Source organism: Herpailurus yagouaroundi, unplaced genomic scaffold (genome assembly GCF_014898765.1).
Source record: "Herpailurus yagouaroundi ecotype Mexico unplaced genomic scaffold, PumYag 67625, whole genome shotgun sequence".
In the NCBI taxonomy this organism is placed as follows: Eukaryota; Metazoa; Chordata; class Mammalia; order Carnivora; family Felidae; genus Herpailurus; species Herpailurus yagouaroundi.
The window spans coordinates 5,412-26,583 of NW_024420426.1; the positions used below are offsets into that span (position 1 = coordinate 5,412).

The 21,172-nt window shown below is 37.5% G+C and overlaps 1 protein-coding gene across 1 annotated transcript; it reads left to right on the forward strand.

The window, feature by feature from the left end:
• Positions 1–887: 887 nt before the first annotated feature.
• LOC121025378 (ras-related protein Rab-28-like) lies at positions 888–11,142 on the forward strand. The gene is made up of 3 exons (XM_040467921.1): positions 888–1,134; positions 5,720–5,816; positions 10,955–11,142. Exons 1-3 carry the CDS (start codon positions 1,060–1,062, stop codon positions 11,047–11,049), a joined length of 267 nt encoding a protein of 88 aa, XP_040323855.1. The 5' UTR covers positions 888–1,059; the 3' UTR covers positions 11,050–11,142.
• Positions 11,143–21,172: the final 10,030 nt, after the last annotated feature.

Consider the following 21,172-nt stretch of genomic DNA (forward strand, 5'->3'; position numbering starts at 1 on the left):
GCAATTAATACCAAGAAATGTTTGAAACTTCGTAACAAGCACACGCTTCCTTAACTGTCCGAGCAATGATATCATACACATCATGCATCCCCTGGAAAACGTACGCTCGTGAGAGAAGGAACGCAGAAAAGGCAAAAAGGTGTTTGTATTGTCATGAAGATAGTTTTGACTTTATTGGGAACCCCCCAAGGGTTTCTCGTACCACACTTTGAGAGCTGCTGTTCCAGGGTACTTGCTAGATTAATGAAACATCGGATTCTGTTCGGTCGAGAAAATCCATGGTTCGAGAGGTCAGAATAAGCGCTAGAGCTCCGTTAAACGGCAAGCCACTATCGCTGTGTCCCCGAAGGCAGCGCGATCCCGAGCAAGGTCCGCGGCGTCCACGCTCCTCTGGGGTCTCCACCCCCGGCGTCCACACCACTTTCAGAGGCCCCGCCCCAGTGCGCTGCCCCTCGCAACCGGCTTCCCGGGCGCCTGGAGACAGGCCCCGCCCACCGCCTTCCATGGCAACCGTGGCGCGCAGCCCAGGCGTCTACGCGCCCCCCCCCTCCCCCTCGGGCTAAACCATTTGCTTCAGGGATCTTCTGAGGAGGTGATGGAAACACGGGAATATGATACGACGTCTGAGAGCTCCTCAGCTTCCACTTTTCTACCTGGTTGGAACGCTATATTTTAGTTTTATGCTTCACAGCTTCCCCTGCGAGAGGAGCGCCCATCTCTCCCTGCTCGGTTCGAATGCCTCCCCCATCCCAGGCCGGCGGATGGGTCGGCTCGCCAGGGAGGCTCGCGGTCGGCGCGGGTTGGCCCAGAGGGGGGGGAGCGCGACCGACGTAGCGCGTGGGGGGGCGGGGCCGCGCTCAGGGGGGAGGGGAGGTAGGCAAGATGGCGCCCGGCGAGTGATTCACCCCAGATACGTCCAGCGGCCGCTGAGACACCGGGGCGGGGGGTCCTGCCCCCACGGTCGCCCTTCCTCCTCTCCCCCACCCCCGGAGACCCCCCACCCTTCCTCCCTCTACCTCGGGGTGGGGGTGGGGGGGCGAGCCCGGTTCCCGGGACACCATGTCGGACTCTGAGGAGGAGAGCCAGGACCGGCAACTGAAAATCGTCGTGCTGGGGGACGGCACCTCCGGGAAGGTCAGTCCTCCAGCGGGCCCGCCGTCCCCGGCCTGCAGGAACCCCGGCGCGGCCCCGGCACCCCCCTCCCCCCCAGCCTTCTCCCCGCCGCTCGGCGTCGCCTCATTACCCCAAGGGCGGGGGCCCACCTGGTCGTGTGGCCTGGGGCCAGACACGAAGTAGGCGCGGGGTGAAGGCTGACGGAGCTGTCCAGCTCCCATTAAATTAAAAAAAAAAAAAAAAAGAAAAGAAAAGAAAGAAAGAAAAAAAGAAAAAAAAAGTCACTCCCCGGCTCTCTCTGCCTGGATCTCGAACTCCTACTTCTTCAAGAGTCGGGCCAGCATCGCCCTCCTGGGAAGCTTTCCAGCTTCTCGCCTCCGACGACTGGCAGACATCTGCCAGGGCCTACTTGTTCTTCCTTTAGTCCAGGTCGCACTTTGCCTCCGCGCCCCCCACCCCCGCCCCCCAGTCTCCGCGCCCCCGGCCGCTTTACGGTTTCGGATACCAGCACTGCGTTGGCGGCTGCCAGGAACTTGGCTTTGGAGTCAGATTCCCTGGGTGCGCCTCGGGGCTCCATAGCTAACTGGTCGGGGCAGCGGAGGGCAAATTCTTAACCTGTTTGGGCTTCATCGGTCAGGTGGGTATGGAGAGGGGTCGCCTCAAAGGGTGCAGTGTGCAAATGCACATGAGATGTGAAAAGCAACGTAAAGCTTTCAGAACGCGGCGTGCACCCAATAAACGCCAGTTGCTGTTTGATGGCGTCATACCTCGTCGTCGCTGCTGCTCCTGCAGCACCTGTCCGCACAAGCATTCATTCAACAAGTACCTGGGCGCTCCTAGTGAGGGCCGGGTGCCGAGGGGTACGGCCGCTCTCCTGCCAGAGGGGATCCTTGCTTAGGGTCTAGCCTTTGGGGACGGTTGGTTGAGCCCGAATGCGTGAGAACATCCGACAGCCAGTCTCCTGGCTTGTTAGGCTGAGGCTTTTAACTCTGGGTCGTGGAGCTCCGCAAATGGTATAAAATCCTCTCTCGGTGCTTGCTCTTTGGGGAGCGTCCACGGGATCCCGAAGGGTCAGTGACTCTCCCCCAAATAAAGCGAAGAGCTGCTGCCCGCGGTGCCTTCACACCTGTCGCTTCTGTCAAAGGCGCCCACAATTTCTGGAATCTTGCTGCAGCCTGTCTCCGCTCCTCCCCTCTCCCTGTTCCCAGCCAGAGTCTGCAGAAACGCAGGTGGTTATTGTCCACCAGTGTCCGGCTTCACCGATCCGTGTGACTGGTGTAGCTCGGACCCTGGCTTCTGTGGCGACGCCTGCTCGTTGCATCTTCCCTGGCAGTTGGCCCTGCAGAGCTGCCCCTGGCTTTGTGGGATTCGAGTTCCCTGGGGCACCTGGGAGAGGTGGCATCCACATGCAAAATGTGCAGCATTCCGTTGATTTCCTTCTGCCTTCCCGGGTGGAGATTTTGTTACTGATTTTTATTGCTGAGGAAAAGCGTCCTCGTACCCTCTAATGACCTTTGAAGGTTTTGGGGAAGCAACTTTTTGAATAGTTCGACTGTTTTAAATAAATCGTCATTGTTTCTAACACTCTTATTTAATAAAAAAATTTAAGTTGTGTATTTGTATGGTTTTATTCAATTTCCTTCTGAATACCTTCTAAGCTTTCATCTCCTAAATCTTTTACAGTCAGCTCATAACTGAATTTATTTCCTGTTTCAAGTTGTAATGACAGTCTATAGCCCCAATACACTTGTTTAAAGAGACAAAAATTGCCCTTTATCCTGCATTCTATCATAAGTCTTTAAACTTTTGCTCATTTTTTTTTTCCCTCCTAGTATATATCAGTCTTCATACATGTGTGACTCAGTTGAAGTTTGTTCATCATGTTGTATCTGGGCTTTTTATTTAGCCTGCCATATGTTTTTTTTTTTTTTTTTTTCTTATTGCTAATTTAATGTGAATAATTGCAGTTTTTCATCTCTTTATAAAATTCCGTCTGGTGTAGAACAGGGCATAATTTCTCTCCCTTCCATACTGTTGAATTAGGATTATCATTCTGCTTCAGAGGGTAACAGTGGTAACTCTTTATGGTGTTCTGATTGAGTCTATCATCTCGACTAATCTATTTGGAAGCTGTAAAGGCATTTTCTGCCAGAGATCCTCAGACACAAACATCAGGAACTGAACGTTTTTTCTGTTGGTATACCAAGCTTTTTTCTCCTCCATACCCTGTCCAGCCCTCAAGTTACTGGCTGCTATCAACATCCCCATTCTGTTTCCTTTACTATCCTTTTATGAATTCGGCCTCCCTTTCATTCTTACTTGTGTCCTGATTCAACGCCTGACTGTTTTTTCTAGCATTATTTTTTCTTGTTAGTTTTAACTCCTGGCATTTAGATACACATGGACGGAGGCAGTGGAATATTGAGATAATCACTAACAGTTTCTCCAGGAGAAATATAAGCTCCTCCTCCTAATAACATGTGTTTCTATTTCTTTCTGTTTTGATTCATACTTTTCATTTTATTACACATTTCTTAAGATTCTTTTGAGGCAAAATGTTCTCTTTTGGTCCCTTTTTTTTGGTATTAGTAAATGTAATATTGGTAAAAATTATAAGCAGAAGTTCACCCCAAAGAAACCAATATAAAGAATCAGATAAAAATGTTTCAGATGTGGTAGATGATTGTTTAAGAATGATATTTATATAATGACTTGTGAGAACTTATTTGAGTATGAAAGATGCAGAAAGTCCAGAGGATTGAGGAAGTGCCTACCACTGATTCAGCCGATTCTGTTTGTCCAGAGATGGTATAAGAACACATGTTAATATTCTGTGTTCCCAGTGACCTATGCTTTTGACAGATTATACTTTATTCCAATAAAAATCCTAGCTTTACGTTTGCCTCAAAAGTGTGAGGGTAGGGCTTTCAGAATCTTGCAGTCCTGTTTCCAAGAAAAGAACCTTCGAAGTTTTCTAAATACTCATCAATGTAAAAATACTGAACTTTGAACACCCTAAATGAATGGGAAAAATTACCTTAAATGGCACGATGCTAATGCTGTATGTGCCTTGAATTTCTCTTTATCTTATAAAAGTGTATCAACCATCCCTGTGTTAAATACTTTGAAACATCTGTACTAAATAGTGGTATTTTTCTCTAAAACTATGAGCCTCTTAACAGATTTTGCACTCTAAGTTAAACAAGCTCGGTGGCATAAAAAAGCTAAATGAAAAACAAAAAGCTTTAAAAAGGAATGCTTACCTTTTTCATTCTAATCTCTTAGTTTTTATACTATTGTTCAGGGAAGCCAAATAAATTTTCATTTGGGTGTAGTGAGTTTATTTCTCAGTGCCTGGCAGAACCTCTTTCCTATGGTGCTCAATAAATATTTGACCAAATATCTTAGAAATTTATTACAAGTTCTGAGTGTTTAAATAATAAAAGAATTGGAGTGAGGGTGTGCAAATTGTTATTTGTGTGAAAAATCTGGTTCTTGTGTCAAAAGGAATTTTAGGTCTTTTTGTTTGAAGGAATTGAAATATGGCCAAGTTTTCTTTTGCATTACTGCACTTATGTCATAATTAATTATACTAAGTTATCTTTGAAATTTTATTTTAGTTTTCATTATTTTGGGAGTTGACATCTAATTTTAACTTTCAGAGTAAAAAAGGGTAATTTTCACTTAACTTTGGGAGTCTTGCTTAAAGAGCATAAAAGCTTCGTGAAGCTGCCTTTCTCCTTTTTGGTGAAGTGTACAAATAAATAGTGCATTTAATGTTTAAGAAGCCTTTAAGTTATTGAGTTATTTCACTTGTTACCAGAGTGATGATTCTACTTTGGTATGAAATGGTACTCTAGAGTTTTGAGTACAACTTTGAGTTTTTATTAAAAAAAAAAAATGTATCTATCTATCTATCTATCTATCTATCTGTTCTGGTTATAATAATCTTGTGACTTTTAATCTTTATGGTTGTTGGATTGAAAATACTTATTTTTGCCTATAATATTAGTCTCAAAAATGCTTTTTAATTTTAAAGATAAATATTATCACAGTCATTCTATAGGATCATTTTCATTTAACATCTTTAATGTAGAGAAAATTAGACATTTAAAGACCCTTTTTTGTGGGGAAAAAAGAAATTATATTAACAGTCTTTCCCCCTTTTTAATTAGTACTGCTTGTTATTGGCTGAGGGCACAAATACTCAGAATATTTAACCTCAGAAATGAAACTTAGAATTCTCTGAAATTTGTATTCAACTGATATCTATAGATATACATATCTTTAGTCGTGTTGTTTTAGTTTTCTTGTTGATATATCTCAAATTCTGATTTCCAGCAAGAAGGAGCTTGACTATCTGGGGATTTAAAGAGCTCCAACCCATTAGCCTGTTGTCCCCACTGATAGTAGTTGCAAGTGAATTTACCTGGTGGAGTGTTAAGTCCCTCCTCCCCTTGCAACTGATTAGAACTGCTTAAAGTTGCTTGTTGGATTAATGGGAGTGTAAATACTAAGATTACTTAATAAGGTTTAGTAGTGATTTTATGTTTACATTTCTAAAACAAAGACATTAATTTTGGTTTTCTATGCATCAATTTTTTAGACCTCCTTAGCTACGTGTTTTGCTCAAGAAACTTTTGGGAAACAGTACAAACAAACTATAGGGCTGGATTTCTTTTTGAGAAGGATAACACTGCCAGGTAAGAGACTAAAAAATCTTAACATAGTAAATTGTATATATCTTAAAATAAGAGACATAGGGAGACATGCAGAATAAATTTGGGGGTCGCTTCTGTGTGAAAATGTATATAATTAGCAAATCTATCTTCAGAGGTTAACTTTCATCAGCATCTACCATGAAGATGAATTGTCTATGGCCGTGAGAGAAAAGTTTATATACTCCCCTACTCTCCTGCTATTTTTGACCACTCTACACATTTTTTTGAGGATACATAATAGTTGTTTATAAAATTCTAAAAAGTTAAAAAAATCAAATGCTGTACAATTATAAACAGATATTGTATAAACTAAATGTGAAAAGACTGGAAAGGATTATTTTTTTTAAATATTATTTTGATTAGCCTCTGCTTCAGTTTTTTGTTCGAGAGAAAGTTGGAACAGAAGTATAATGTAGCTATGGAACTTCTGTGCTCTAATATGTGAATGCTGTTTTATGCAAGGCAGCATGAAATTGCTGGCATTTAATAGACCACTAAAATTTAGGGTCCCTAGGCACTCATAAAAATACAGTTTGAGCATTCAAGATGTTTCAGTTCACCATGCAAAGAAACTATTTAGATGCCAGTTGCAGCACATTTTGTGGGAAATACAGGGAAATAATAACAAAAAGAGAGTGGTTTCTGTTTTAAGTTAGTTTCTGAACAATTGGGGCTTTAAAATGCTCTGTCCATTCATTTGTAATGGTTAAATTATATGTTTAAAGTATTTTATTAAAACCAGTTTATCTTGATTGACTTTCTGAACCAGTCCATCCCTCTCCTCTCTGAGGAAACACATTTGAGTAAAAACGGTTGCAAGTATAGCGTCAGATTCATATACTGGAACATGAGTGATACAGTGGGCAGGGGTTTAATAAATTCCAATATTATTGAAATATGTTAACCTCTCAAGCGTCCCATCTATCAGACATCTCTCCGTGAAAGTTTTAGAGCAGCTAATGAAAACTCTTGGTAATTGAAGGTATTCTGCATATCTCACTGGTAATATGCTCTATTATATTTTGTGACTGAATGCAGCTACCAATGAAGAATGCATTAAAAGATACAATGCGACAAAAGATTTCCAACTTTCCATTCTAAGTTATTGTTCAGCAAGAGGCTTAATGAGAAACATATGCATCTTTTGTTTCGATTGTATTCACTTTTAATCTATTCAAAACTGAAAATCTCATTTTATTATTCTCACTAGTGTGGATAGGTCAACGCTACATTCAGAATTTTTACAGCAGTCACTAGCAGAATACATGCTCAAATCATGTAATATACATGCTGGAAGCTTATTTTTTGCAACAGTGTTTTCAGGGATGCCAATTGTACAGAGAACTTTAATATGCATATAATTATTGACAGTTTTTGATGCTAATCGGCAAAAGCATCAGCTTTCTGTACCATTAATATTAGTTTTTCTGACTTTTTTAGTTCAAAGGCTTAAATAAAGGAATAAGCACCACGCAGATATTAAGATGTTTTAAGACTGGTTTTGGACATCTTATATATATATATGTGTGTGTGTGTATATATATATATATATGTATATGATGATTTCGGATTTGTTGCATAGTGTGACCCATTTTAAAGTTTTGATGATTTTGTAAAAATACTTGGTATTTTTTGAAATCAACATTTATAGTATAATATTTTAGAGTTAGAGAGTACTTCTATTAAAAATGATGTTAGGAAATTGATAGCCCAATGAATGTGTATTTTAATATTCCTGATTAAGTTTTTATTTTGATGGGTAGAGTTCCAGAAAAAAAAAATTTTTTTTTAAGGCAGTTGGTTTTATGCTGCTTGATAGACTCAAAATATGTTAGAAATTTCAGCAGGAAAAATTATTTTAATATAACTTGATTTTATACAATTAATAGTATATTAACAAATGAGATAAGTAAATTACAAGGTTCATAGTATATCCTTTATAACTTCAACCTTAATTTTAACTGTGTCAAATGTAGAATGATTAATATTTGTATCATTAGCTAAAACATTATAGACAGCATTATTGAATTTATAGAGTGTACTAGGCAAATCTAATGTTTGTTAAGTATTCTGGTAAGTCTGTCCATTCAGATTGTTAGAGGTGTAATACCTCCTGTCCATCTATTGACATTCTCTTCATGCAAGTTTTCAAGGTCATTACTTTGTAAATATTCATCCATTTTAGTATATTCCATGTTCCGGTATGCTGTATAGTCTGGATGCAACCACTGTGCAGATTTTACTGCTTAAAATAGTGTATCTGTTAGTCAGAGATTCTGCTGATAGAGCTTCTTAAGAGCCTTAGTCAAAATACTTTCAGGAAGCTTGTGGGTACAGTCCAGTAAACAGCGTTCTACTGTGAAAAGGATTTCTAAGTCTTTAGTACAAGAAGTGGGCAGACTTGTGTTTTTAGTTCCATCTTGACTATGCAGCACTTTAAGTAAGGTTAACCAAGGCTCCAAGTGTACTTTCACAAGGTCACTGTTGAATCCTCTTGGTGGCTTTGATTCATACCAAAAGCAACTTACCTGTATTTTGTCACCTCATTTATTTTATTTTTTTCCCTGGTTACATGTCGTTTCTTACTGAGGAGCAGGAATTTTGTAGCATTTTACATTCAAGATTAGATTGCTGACAATTTCCTTAATGTTGTTAGTTGGAAATTTATGTCAGATGGATTTTTGGTTTTTAAAAATTTTGTAGTTTTGATTACTTGAATACTCATACATAGGTTATTAGGTATGTCACTTTGAAAATATACTTGGAAGCTTTATATGTTTATGTTTGGGAAAACTAAAATGAATATTAACTTGAATTTCATCCATATGTGATTTTGTTTCCCAAATAGAGGACTCTCATTTATTTTTATTTTTGTTAGTAAGCCTAAAATTCAAATGTGGAAGTTAAAAATATGTTTCTAGATACATGAAATGAGTATGAAATTAGTATCATTTGTTGAAGCTATACTGATAGCAAAAGTGTCCCCCCCCCCCAGCTTTGGCTAGCATTGTGGGTTATCAGTAATGCCTAACTATTTTTATTTCTGAGGCACTAGAATATGTATATTAAGGAAATAAGAAATAGTAAAGAAATAAGCCAACAACAACCAACACTGTTTATTTGGAAAGGTATGGATTTAAAAAATCCCTGCAACACATGAATATAAATCAAAGCTTCTTGGATGGGAGACAATTGAATAAACAATGTAGAGTCTTGAAATGATGTCGTCAGAATTTGGAAACGTGTAATGAAACTCATGTTCCTAAAGTTGTAGTTAAGGTGTTCACAATAACTAATTCAGATAGGATCTCGCTATTAGAATTTAAAGAAAGATAAGCTTTCTATTTCTTGATATAAAGTTAAGTGATAGGAGTTATTGACCTTGAAGAAAATGGGATTAAATGCCTTTTATTAAGTGTTGCCTAAAATCCTGTAAGAAAGTTAATTTTGTTAAGCACTGTTGGTTTGAAGTAAATAAATGACTGCAAGAGTGTGCAAGTAAACTGGATAGAGTACTGCCTGTTTATCTAGGGGCTTCTGAAGCTGTCTGACATAGATCTAGTGACTTCTGGCCCTTTCTCACCTGCTTAATTTGAGGCCACACCAGAGGAGAATGAGTTCAGCTTTGAATCTTGAAAAATTTAGATTTTTAAGTAAGTGGGTTTATCCCAGTTATTGGATACAGTCTTAGTTTGTGACATTTTGGTTTTCACATTCATAGAGCTTTAAGAACATTTTTGTCATTACTCTGTGAGCCTTGACGGTGTATGTGGGAATGATGACGAGTGATAAACTCCAGGAGCTCTCATTAATGCTCATGGAAGTTCCCCATGTAAATCCTTTGCCCATTGGCAGATGCAACAGACCCACCTCAAAATAATGGAAAGACTGTATTACAAACCCAACAAAACTTAGAGTCAAGGGTAAAACTTGGCTGGTTAATCCAGTGTTATACTTGCTTTTCAGTGGAATGGTGAAACTGACATTCTCCAAGTTGAGTGTTTTGCATTGGTATAAAAATTCATGTCTTTATAATCTTTTTTGTTGCTTTTGAAGCAAGACCATTTTTTGCTGTCTTTAAGTTTTTATTTTGAGTTTTCCTTATTTGCAAATCATTCAGAAAGATACATTTGTAGTATGGGAGTTCATTTTAAAGGTACTAATTGAGACTTTGTCTAACTTTGGAGAAAACTGTATGGTTTTCTTAGGAGAAACAGTTTGAAATGTTAAAAGCATGTTGGACATGGTCTTTAACTTCTGGGGTTCTGCATTGATAAGAGAATAGCTTATCTCATAAATTTTTGGATCAGCCAAATATTTTGCAAAATAGAAAAAAGAAATTTAAAGATTGCTTTTTAGTATTTTAAAATGCTTTCATTATGCTTGTGTGGGGAAGATTTACACCATTTTATGAAGGCTTCGAAGCACATGTAATAGTTTGTTTCACCGGCAATTCTTTGAACAGTTATAAATGTATCATAATATTTAGTGAAATACTGGGTATCTATCCTGTCTGTTATGAAGATAGCTATCATATGTGTTTATATTTTATAGCTTAAATTTGAAAACATGTAGTTTTAAAAAAATGTGTTTACTATTGCATATAATAGGTGACATTCAAATTTTAAAGGTCCATTAATTTGAGTTGAAACATTTTTGTACTCTATTATTAATCTATGAGTATTAGAAGCTATGGAGTTTAGATTACAGCAAAATTCATTATGTGCTATAGGGTAGGTTAGTATATACGGCTCTATTTTTATTTTTTAAGTATATTTTTTTTTACCCCACATATAAGTGCTTTATTGTTCTATTCTCTGTTTAAGGAAATTACTGTTTTTTTAAGTTTTAAGAGATTTATGAAATTAAATCTTTCTTTTGTTTTGAAGGTGATTATAAATACGGTTCTATAGAAATGGGGTAAAAGTATAAACCTAAATTCCCCCACTATAATATCTTTTGGCAGCGTTATTTCACAGTTCCAAATATCTGACCATAGGAACATGCAGAATAAAAGGCAAAATAGATTCATAGTTTATCATTGTGACTTAGTGTTCTCTGAAACTGTATTCACTTATTTTGTTACTTATCTTTTCTGCATTCTTATTTTTATATTCAAGGAAACTTGAATGTTACTCTTCAAGTTTGGGATATAGGAGGACAGACAATAGGAGGCAAGATGTTGGATAAATATATCTATGGAGCACAGGTATGACATTCTGTGATTATTCCAGTATTAAAATATCCTCTCCCAAGCACATATAGCTGGGTACACGCACGTGCACACACACACGCACACACAGACACACAGACACACAGACACACACACACACACACACACACACACACACACACACTATAACTTGATTTTTATCTGATATGTGGAGATACTGATTTTATCTTTGTGCTAATCCTTTGGTTTCATCGTCCCCAAATTATATTTGGAATGATTTGGGTCAGGGGACTGGTGTGACTGTAATACCTTTTGTATGCTTACTTATATTGTTAGGTATTATGTCAGCAGTTAAATAAATGCATGATAAGTGATATATTTATTAGCTGATTTGGTTATAGTGACTGCTTTCAGAATATTCAAACTGAATGAAAAATATAGAAGGGAAAAATTTAATTTCATTTTAAGTTGTAAGGACAAAAAGCATATTTACATATTTTTGTGCTATAAAATGGTTTACTAAATATTTATAATTCTTCAGATTTAATACATATATGAATCTATTATATGAGCAAACTAGGTATGAAAAATTATATATATGAAGCACATACAATATCTTAACATAATATATGATATCTTTTCAGAAGAAAATCTATATAGAAGGAGAAAAATCACTCAAATAATTATATAACACATTTTTTTTTGGCAACATGAGCTTATATGGACATAATTTATAAGTTGCTAAATTATTATACAAATAGAAAACGTGCATGGTAGTGATATACTTTAAGGAGTTAATTATTGACATGCTATTTAGTTTTGCTTTTTCTTCCACTCTAGTGTGTGTCTTTTACACCATCATGAAGCATTAGAGGGGGTAATAGCCATAACCCTTATTTGGTTCTCTATTGGAGTTTAATGTTTTAAGTGGGAGGATTTTACCTCGGTTATGTGGAACTATGTTTATAGGAAGTGACAAAGACAGGAGACAAAGTCAGACTGTTAAGCACTGTTCTGTATGCTGATGCTTGGCATATGCCATTGCCTTAATTTTGGATGGAAAATAGATTCTGAATTATTTTCTAAAATATTCAGTGAAAAGTACATGAAGCTCATATGGTTCTGAATCATTTGTGAAGGCCCTAGAGTATTGGTTTTTGCACTATTAATATATAGATTTGGATCTTAGAACTATTTTTTCTATGCCTTTTCTTCTGCATTGTTCTTTGTCTCCTGAAACTCTTGTTGCTTATTTAGCATTTTTCACTTGTAACGTATGACTTAATATTTTATGCGTATTCATTTTTCTTTTAAAAGATAAGTCTCAAGATTTTTGTGTCTGGCTTTTTGTTGTTTAATTTTTTCTGTTTTAAACTGATTATATTTAAAGTAGGTATTAAGCTAAAGAAAAATTTGTGGACAGAGATGTGTGGGAAGCCATAGTTGTTATTTTACTCCCCTTTTTGGTAAAATTGGTTTCGAAAATAGTAGTCTCTTTCCTCTTTGTCCATTAAAGTATACCTTCAAGGGTGCATATTGGACTTAAAAAAAAATAAATATTAGATGTGTCAAGCTTCTCATAATATTTGACTCTGAATGTCAAATAAAGTAACTTTTTATTATTTAGATTTATCTAGAGAACAGGAAATTTTATGACTCTCAGGGCAAATAATAATATGAAATTCAATTAATGAATTTTTTTTGACTTAAAAATTGAGAGAATATAGTGCTCATGATTTGGATTCTCTTAAATTTACCTTCAGATCATTACAAATTTTTTATTTGATTTATGTAAATTAATTCAGTTTATTAATATAAAATTATATATAAAACTAATGATGTGAAATTGACAGGATATAAAGTTAACCATTTTAAAAGTATGTAATCAGTGGCATTTAGTGCATTCACAATGTTTGTGGCCATTCTTTTAAATCATTTTTTTTTTACAGTGCATATTTTATGCTATTATGTAACTGCTTAAAAATCAGATATTATTGGTTAAATTTGTAGAAATTAAAAAATTTTCATCTTTTCTGAGAGGACCTGACTTCAGTAGGATGTCTTCATTCTCTTCTTATACCTCATATCTTGTGAGAAAGAGCTTGTTATATTTATATTCCTTCTTAGAACTTGTCAAATAAGATTTCTGTTTTGAAGGTACATGGGAGGTTTTTTTCCTTTGGATGGTGCCTTATATTATTTATATTTAACAATTTCTGTGAATGTTATAAGCGTATGTCTTGTTTCATTAAACAACAATGTAGTACAGTATTTCTGAGAAGTTCATGAACATTTCCATGAAATTGTGCCAGGAAATGGGGAATTCTGAGGTGATAAAATGAATTATCATAAATTAATGATAACATAGTAAATTTTCCCTGCTTTCCAGAGATTCTAAACTAAATTATGCATACATAATTTATACATATATGTATACATATATGTAATACATAAACAACATTTACTAGTAGTTTCTTTTGTAAAATATATGTAAATTAAAAAATTTTTTTAAAATGTTTATTTATTTTTGACAGAGAGAGAGAGAGAGACAGAGCATGAGTGGGGGAGGGACAGAGAGGGAGGGAGACACAGAATCCGAAGCAGGCCCCAGGCTCTGAGCTGTCAGCACAGAGCCCGACACGGGGTTCGAACTCACAGACCGCAAGATCATGACCTGAGCCGAAGTTGGATGCTCAACTGACTGGGCCACCTAGGTGCCCCAATATATGTAAATATTTTATCTAGGCCAGAGAAGCTCAGACTACAATTCACTACCATAAATTGGAGGAATGTTACTTTTTAAAAATATTCCTTTCATAAGCATTCTAAATAGTATTTTAATATACTCAATCACTTTATATCGTGTAGTCATATAATTATTGTTCAGAATGGATCTGTACTTTTTCCAGAGTTCTTGTAGATGCTTATGTTGGTTATGAATACTTTGTATTTTGGTATACATGCTACAGGATAGAAATCTTTCAGAAATGATGTTTTGACTGGCTGTTTTGAGGAAGGACATCAGTTTACTGTGTATTTAGGATTTTCTTTTAGGTTCTCTAACTTCTGTATGGTGTATGGAAAGCCTCATCTTATACATACCTGGGCTATTAAGCTAATGAATCTATTTTTCTTTTTTTTTTTTAATTTCTTTTAATGTTTATTTATTTATTTATTTATTTATTTAACATTTATTTATTTTTGAGACAGAGAGAGACAGAGCATGAACAGGGGAGGGGCAGAGAGAGAGGGAGACACAGAATCTGAAATGGGCTCCAGGCTCTGAGCTGTCAGCACAGAGCCTGACGCGGGGCTCGAACTCACGGTCCGTGAGATCATGACTTGAGCTGACGTCAGACGCTTAACCGACTGAGCCACTCAGGCGCCTCAATGTTTATTTATTTTTTGAGAGAGAGAGAGAGAGAGAGAGAGAGAGAGAGACACCGAGACACCGAGACACCGAGTATGAGCGGGGGAGGGGCAGACAGAGAGGGAGACACCGAATCCGATAAGCTCCAGGCTCTGAGCTGTCAGCACAGAGCCGACTCAGGGCTCGAACTCACTAACCATGAGACCATGACCTGAGCTGAAGTTGGACGCTCAACCGACTAAGCCGCCCAGGCGCCCCTTGAATCGATTTTTCTGAAAACATTTCTTAACATCAGAAAGAGGTTTACTTGTAGGCTGGGAATGAACTTAGATTCAAATGGAACTGATTATTTCACCCTGTTCACATTTTTCCCCTAGTAGCATTAAACTTCAGCAATCATCTGTTGAACAGTGTTGGTTGAAACAAAATTGGATTGACACCCAAGAAAGAATTAATGAGGTATTTTGACAAGAACTAGTTCTAAGAATTGAAGTATTTCCCAGTTAAATTCCCAGATTTTAAATTAACTTAAAATTTTCTAGGAGTCTTCAGAAAGATGTTATAGGCTATTTTTCATAGTGGTTACGAGCAAACACACAGTACATAGTGTTTAGTGCCCTGTAACCTGTGGCTAACAGAGGCTAATAACAAACCTCAGAGAAGGACTGGGTGTTTCATTTTTGTAGCTCTTTCCGTCCTGGAATCTAAGTGGTTTGCAAACACTGCCCTACTGAGCATAAACTCAATGAAGTGTAGTCACTTGTAAGGCAGAACATAACTACTATTGTGTGCCAGTGCCCCCCACAGATGAGCTTGCCTGTTAACCAGCTACAAAAGGATTTGGTTGCCTGGATGGCAGCTGGGGAGAGAGCGCATCTCAAAGCTGGACTCTCTGAGACCCTCTGCTGTCTTTTACTATGCATTTTTAGTTGGCTATTTGCCAGCTTAGAACTGATTATACACCTTTCTTGGATTAGTGTTCCTTCTTACACAGCAAAGTATGTGTTGTTAGGACTGTGGTATAATCTGTATGATCTAATCCATTTCTGCGTATAAAAGGCTACTGTAGATTATTTGTCATACAAATCAGGGAGAAAAAAATACCTGCTTTGTGGGATTTGGGACCCTTTCACTTTTGGGAAGGTTAAATTGTGTACGTACTGTGTGGGTTGAATTTTAGAACTAAATCTATGGAGTCACCTACAGGACTTAAATGTTGCCACCAGTGCTCACGTTTCCTTGAAGACTTCAGTGTTCCTTGGAGAATGGTTTCTGCCTGGTTAATGACTCGTCATGTTCATCAGATATGATGATCAGTAGAGAGATGAAAACAGAGTGCTGTGTGAAGAGACTTTATGTAATGTTTACCAAAAGTGTTGAGGTTTATGAAGAGAAGGGTGATAGTATCTTCTGGGGAATTGTAGGTGGAAAAAGTGAAGTGAAGGCATAGAAAATATAGGGAATTTTTGTTGAAGAATTTGAAACTATAGAAGAATGTATTAAACTTGAAATCTGATTTCCAAAAGTCCTATCAAAAACGAAGAGGAGCAGTTGGAGGGTAAGATGGGAAGAGCAAGCATGGGGCAGTGTGGGGAAAAGATGGAAAAAGATGAATGGTAGATAGGAGGGTGATAAAAGCCCATCAGGGACAAGAGACGTGATGATGGATTTCGATGGCCGCCAGCTTGCCAAGAAAATGACTTCCAGCAGTTCCTGGTAGATTCTTCATGGGTTTTCCCTGTTGCCAAGATGTGTTGCATTTCTGAGGGAGTTACACCTTCTTGTGGCTGAGAGGATTCTGATAGTTTTCTGGAAGCAGTCAGAAGAGGTCTGGATTGATGGATGTGGGGAGATACTTAGGCATTGGGGGTGCTTGTGTTCTAGGCTCCTGAAGAGGTGAGTACTTAGAGGTCTGGCTCTGGGGTAGACTACAAAGGAATTAAACTGGAAATCAGTAATTGAAAGATAGCTGGAAAAACTCAAAATCTATGATGATTTAAAAACATGTTTTTCAATAACACAGAAGTCCCCAGAGAAGTTTTAAAATATCTTAAATTAATAAAAATTGTGGGAGATAGCAAAAAAAACAGTGCTTAGAGGAAAATGAATAGCAGTGAATATATATATTAGAAGAGAAGAATCATCAGTAATCTAAGCTTCTACTTGGAGAAACTGAGAAAGAAAAGCAATTTAAGCTTAATGAAAGCAGAACCAAAAAATAATAAAAACTAGAGGAGAGCTCAGTGAAATTTAAAAAAAAAGAAAATAATGGAGAAAATCAATAAAACCAAAAGCTGAGAAACCTCTAGCCAGGTTAACCTTAAACAAAAAAAAAAAAAAAAAAAAGACCGAGAGAGAGGAAACACAAATTAATGAGGGGCCATCGCTACTAATCCCATAGGCATTAAAAGAATAATAAGGGAGTAACATAAATAACCCTATGGCCAAAAATTTGCTCATGTAGATGAAATAGACCAGTCCTTTGAAAGACACAAACTACCAACACTCATACAAGCAGCCTGACTCCCAGGCTTGGTATGATTTCCAGTCTTATAAATTTGTTAATGTATGTTCTGTGGCCCAGAATGTCATCTGTCTTGGTGCATATTTCGGGTGAGTTAATTGTGAGTTAATTGATTTTCTCCTTAATGTAAAAGTCAATGAAAAAGGGGCATTGAAGTCTCCAACAATGCTAGTGGATCTGCAGATTTACAGTTCTATCAGTTTGCCATTACATATTTTGATAGTCTGTTGTTAGGTGGGTATACATAAAGGGTTGTTATGTCTTCTTGGAGAATTAACTCCTTTATCATTGTGCCAATTTCTGTACCTAATACCTTTGCTTATTCTGAAGTCTGCTTTGTCTGAAATGAATACGAGTACGCCAGTTTTGTTTTCATTAGTGTTAGCATGGTATTTCTCTATTCCTTTACTTTTAATTTGTGTCTTTATATATAAAGAGAATTTCCTGTAGTCATCGTATAGTTGAGTCTTGATTTTTCATCTATTCTGATGATCTGTCCTTTAATTGATATATTTGGATCATTCACATTTAAGGTGATAATGGATGCATTTTGGTTCATTTCTATCATATTTGTTTTTTATTTATGTTTGTCTTTTGTTTCTTTTTCCTTTTCTCTTTCTCTTACTGTTTTATTTGAGCATTTTACCTTCTCTCTTAGCCTATTAGTTATACTTGAACAATTTTTTTTAGCAATTGCTCTAGCATTTCCAGTATACATTTTTAACTAGTTTAAGTCCACCTTCATCTGACACTGTATTGTTTTGCATGTAGTTCAGATACTTCATGAACGCATATTCTCCATTCATCCCTCTTGTCCCTGTGACATTGCTGTCATTCATTTCACTCACCCATGTTATAATCACTCAATACATCGTTAGTATTGTTACTTTAAACTGTTGTATTTTAGATTAGTTAAAAATAAGAAAATAAATGCTTTTGTTTTATCTTTACTTATTCCTTTTCTGAAATTCTCCTTTTCTTAATGTAGAAATGAGTTTCTGACCCATATCATATCATTTCTTTCTCCCTCAAGGGCCTCTTTTTTTTTGTTTAAAAAAAATTTTTTTTTAATATTTATTTATTTTTGAGAGATAGAGACAGAGCATGAGCAGGGAAGGGGCAGAGAGAGGGAGACACAGAATCTGAAGCAGGCTCCAGGCTCCGAGCTGTCAGTACACAGCCCGACGCGGGGCTTGAACTCATGAACCATGAGATCATGACCTGAGCCCAAGTCAGATGCTCAACTGACTGAGCCACCCAGGCACCCCCTCAGGGGCCTTTTTTAACATTTTCTCTGGGGCAGTCCTGTTAGCTCTGACTTCTCTCAGGTTTTGTTTATCTGAGAAAGTCTATTTCTCCCCCACTTATAAAGGATAATTTTACATATAGAATTCTAGATTGGTCTTTTCCTTTCTTTCAACACTTTAAACATTTCACCCCATTCTTTTCTTATATGGTTTCTGATAAGAAATTCACTGTAGTTCTTATCCTTGTTCCTCAGTAGATAACATATTCCCTTTCACCACCCCTTCCCAACCCCTAGACTTCTTTCAAGATTTTCTCTTTGTGTTTTGTTTTACACAGTTTGGATGTATGCTGTGCCTACATGTAGATTTTTTGGGTATTTATCCTACTTGGTGTTTTCTGAGATTTCTACATCAATGGTGTGGTGTCTTTAATTGATTTTGGCAATTTCTTGGCCATTATTACTTCAAATATTTCTTAAGCTCTGTTCTCTTTTCTGGTGTTCCAGTTATATGTATGATACACAAATCAGAATTGTCACATCATTTTTTAATGTTCTGTTTTATTCATTCTTTTTTCTCTTTGCATTTCAGTTTTGGAAATTTCTATTAGCTTATCTTCAGGCTCATGGATTCTTTCCTAGGCTATGTCTAGTCTACTGATGAGACCCATCAGTGGCATTCTTCATTTCTGTTACAGTGTTTTTGATAGCTAGCATTTTCTTTTTGTTATCCTTTAGTGTTTCCATCTCTTTGTGTACCTTATCTACCTGTTCTTGCATGTTGTCTACCTTTTGTACTAGAACCTTTAAAATATTTATCATTGTTGTTTTAAAGTCATCATCTGATCATTCCAAAATCTGTATCATATTTGAGTCTTACTCATATTCTAAGGCTTACTTTTTCTCTTCAAAGTGCCTTTTAATGTGCCTTCTAGTTTTCTGTTGAAGGCTAGATAAGAACTCAGGTAAATAAGCCTTTAGTGTGGAGCTTTATGTTAATTGGCCAGGAGTTGGTCTGTGGTTAATGTTTGCTGAGGCTCTAGGTTCCAGAGACGTCAAATTCCTCTAGTGTCCTTGTTTTTTTTTCTCCCCTGTCTTTTTAGACATCTCAAAGCACTCTTCCTCAGTTGAAGTTTATGTTTTGCAGCTCTTTCAAATGTAGTATAATACTATTATGCTGGAGCCCAGTTGGTGTCGTGGTGAAGTGTAGGGAGGGGGAGGGAATTCTCTCATTCTGTGCTCTTATGACTAAGTCATAGCCTTATGGTGGGCCTGTGTCCCTGGGCTGTGACCTTCACAGGTATTTATTAGCTCTTCCCACTTAGGAGACACAGGATGGCTAGAAGGAGCTAGAGATGGGAACTTGTCCTACCCCCATGTGATATAAGACACTCATTAAGCTTTATTCATGGACAGTATGCCTTTTTTATGGCTAATACTCTGGGCATATTTACAGTGGTAATTTCTCCCTCCCCATGTCAGAGCCATGTGGGGATCTTTCTTGATTCTACCAAGAGGATGTGGTAGGGTTTCTGGAGGTAAAATCCATGAAAGTGTGGGGGTACCCCACAGACTGTGTCGCCTGGTAGTTGTTCATTCTCACAGTGGAACACAGGCAGCCTCCACCAGTTTATCAAAATTACTATTTAAATGTTCCCACCGTTTCCTGGCTATAGTGGCTTCTGCGCCAGGTTAGCATATTTGGGCTGTGACTCTTTGGATTCACCTGTCTCCCCAGATTTCAGGGTGGCGATTTACCCTGCAAACTCAGCTCTCTGTTTTGTCCAGAAGAATCATTGATTTTGTTTGTTTAGATTTTTTCTTACTGTAAAGACAGTCATAATGACTTCTTGGGTCTTTACGTGTCAGAATTGAAGCTGACAGTTCTAGAACTTTTTTGTGTTTTGATGTCTTTTTGGTTTTCCCATTTCCCTTTTTGGATTTTGACCACATTGGTATAGGTTAGAACTGATGAAAAATTGCCATATTAGGAGCAAAGATGGAATCATAGTTTTTACATTAAGTGGTATTGAGAATGGGGTATATGACGTTTGGTTTGTGGATAGCTAGATTAATGAAAGGCATTTAACCTTTTGCCTTTCTCATGACTTCTGGAAGATTCATACTTATTGATCTCTGAAAAATACTGACACACAAGGGTTTAGCTCTGGAATTGGCCAGCTTTTCCTTAGAGAGCCAGACAGGAAATATTTTAGGTGTCACAGGCCGTACTGGCTCTGTTGCAGCCACTCAACTCTCCAGTTGTACAGAAGCAGCCCTTGATAATACTTAACCAGGTAAGTATGACTATATTTCAATAAAAGCTTATTCACAAATATGGGCTTTGAACTGAGTTTGGCTGGCACAAAAACAGACACATAGACCAATGGAATAGAATAGAAACCCCAGAACTAGACCCACAAACGTATGGCCAACTCATCTTTGACAAAGCAGGAAAGAACATCCAATGGAAAAAAGACAGTCTCTTTAACAAATGGTGCTGGGAGAACTGGACAGCAACATGCAGAAGGTTGAAACTAGACCACTTTCTCACACCACTCAGAAAAATAAACTCAAAATGGATAAAGGACCTGAATGTGAGACAGGAAACCATCAAAACCTTAGAGGAGAAAGCAGGAAAAGACCTCTCTGACCTCAGCCGTAGCAATCTCTTACTCGACACATCCCCAAAGGCAAGGGAATTAAAAGCAAAAGTGAATTACTGGGACCTCATGAAGATAAAAAGCTTCTGCACAGCAAAGGAAACAGCCAACAAAACTAAAAGGCAACCAACGGAATGGGAAAAGATATTTGCAAATGACATATCGGACAAAGGGCTAGTATCCAAAATCTATAAAGAGCTCACCAAACTCCACACCCGAAAAGCAAATAACCCAGTGAAGAAATGGGCAGAAAACATGAATAGACACTTCTCTAAAGAAGACATCCGGATGGCCAACAGGCACATGAAAAGATGTTCAGCGTCGCTCCTTATCAGGGAAATACAAATCAAAACCACACTCAG

What these genes read in the sequence shown, in the direction of transcription:
- LOC121025378 (XM_040467921.1), top strand. Translation starts at nt 1,060, where the DNA reads ATGTCGGACTCTGAGGAGGAGAGCCAGGACCGGCAACTGAAAATCGTC. An exon ending in GGGACGGCACCTCCGGGAAG is followed by an intron (nt 1,135 to 5,719) that starts GTCAGTCCTCCA and finishes TCAATTTTTTAG; the next exon opens with ACCTCCTTAGCTACGTGTTT. An exon ending in GAGAAGGATAACACTGCCAG is followed by an intron (nt 5,817 to 10,954) that starts GTAAGAGACTAA and finishes TTTATATTCAAG; the next exon opens with GAAACTTGAATGTTACTCTT.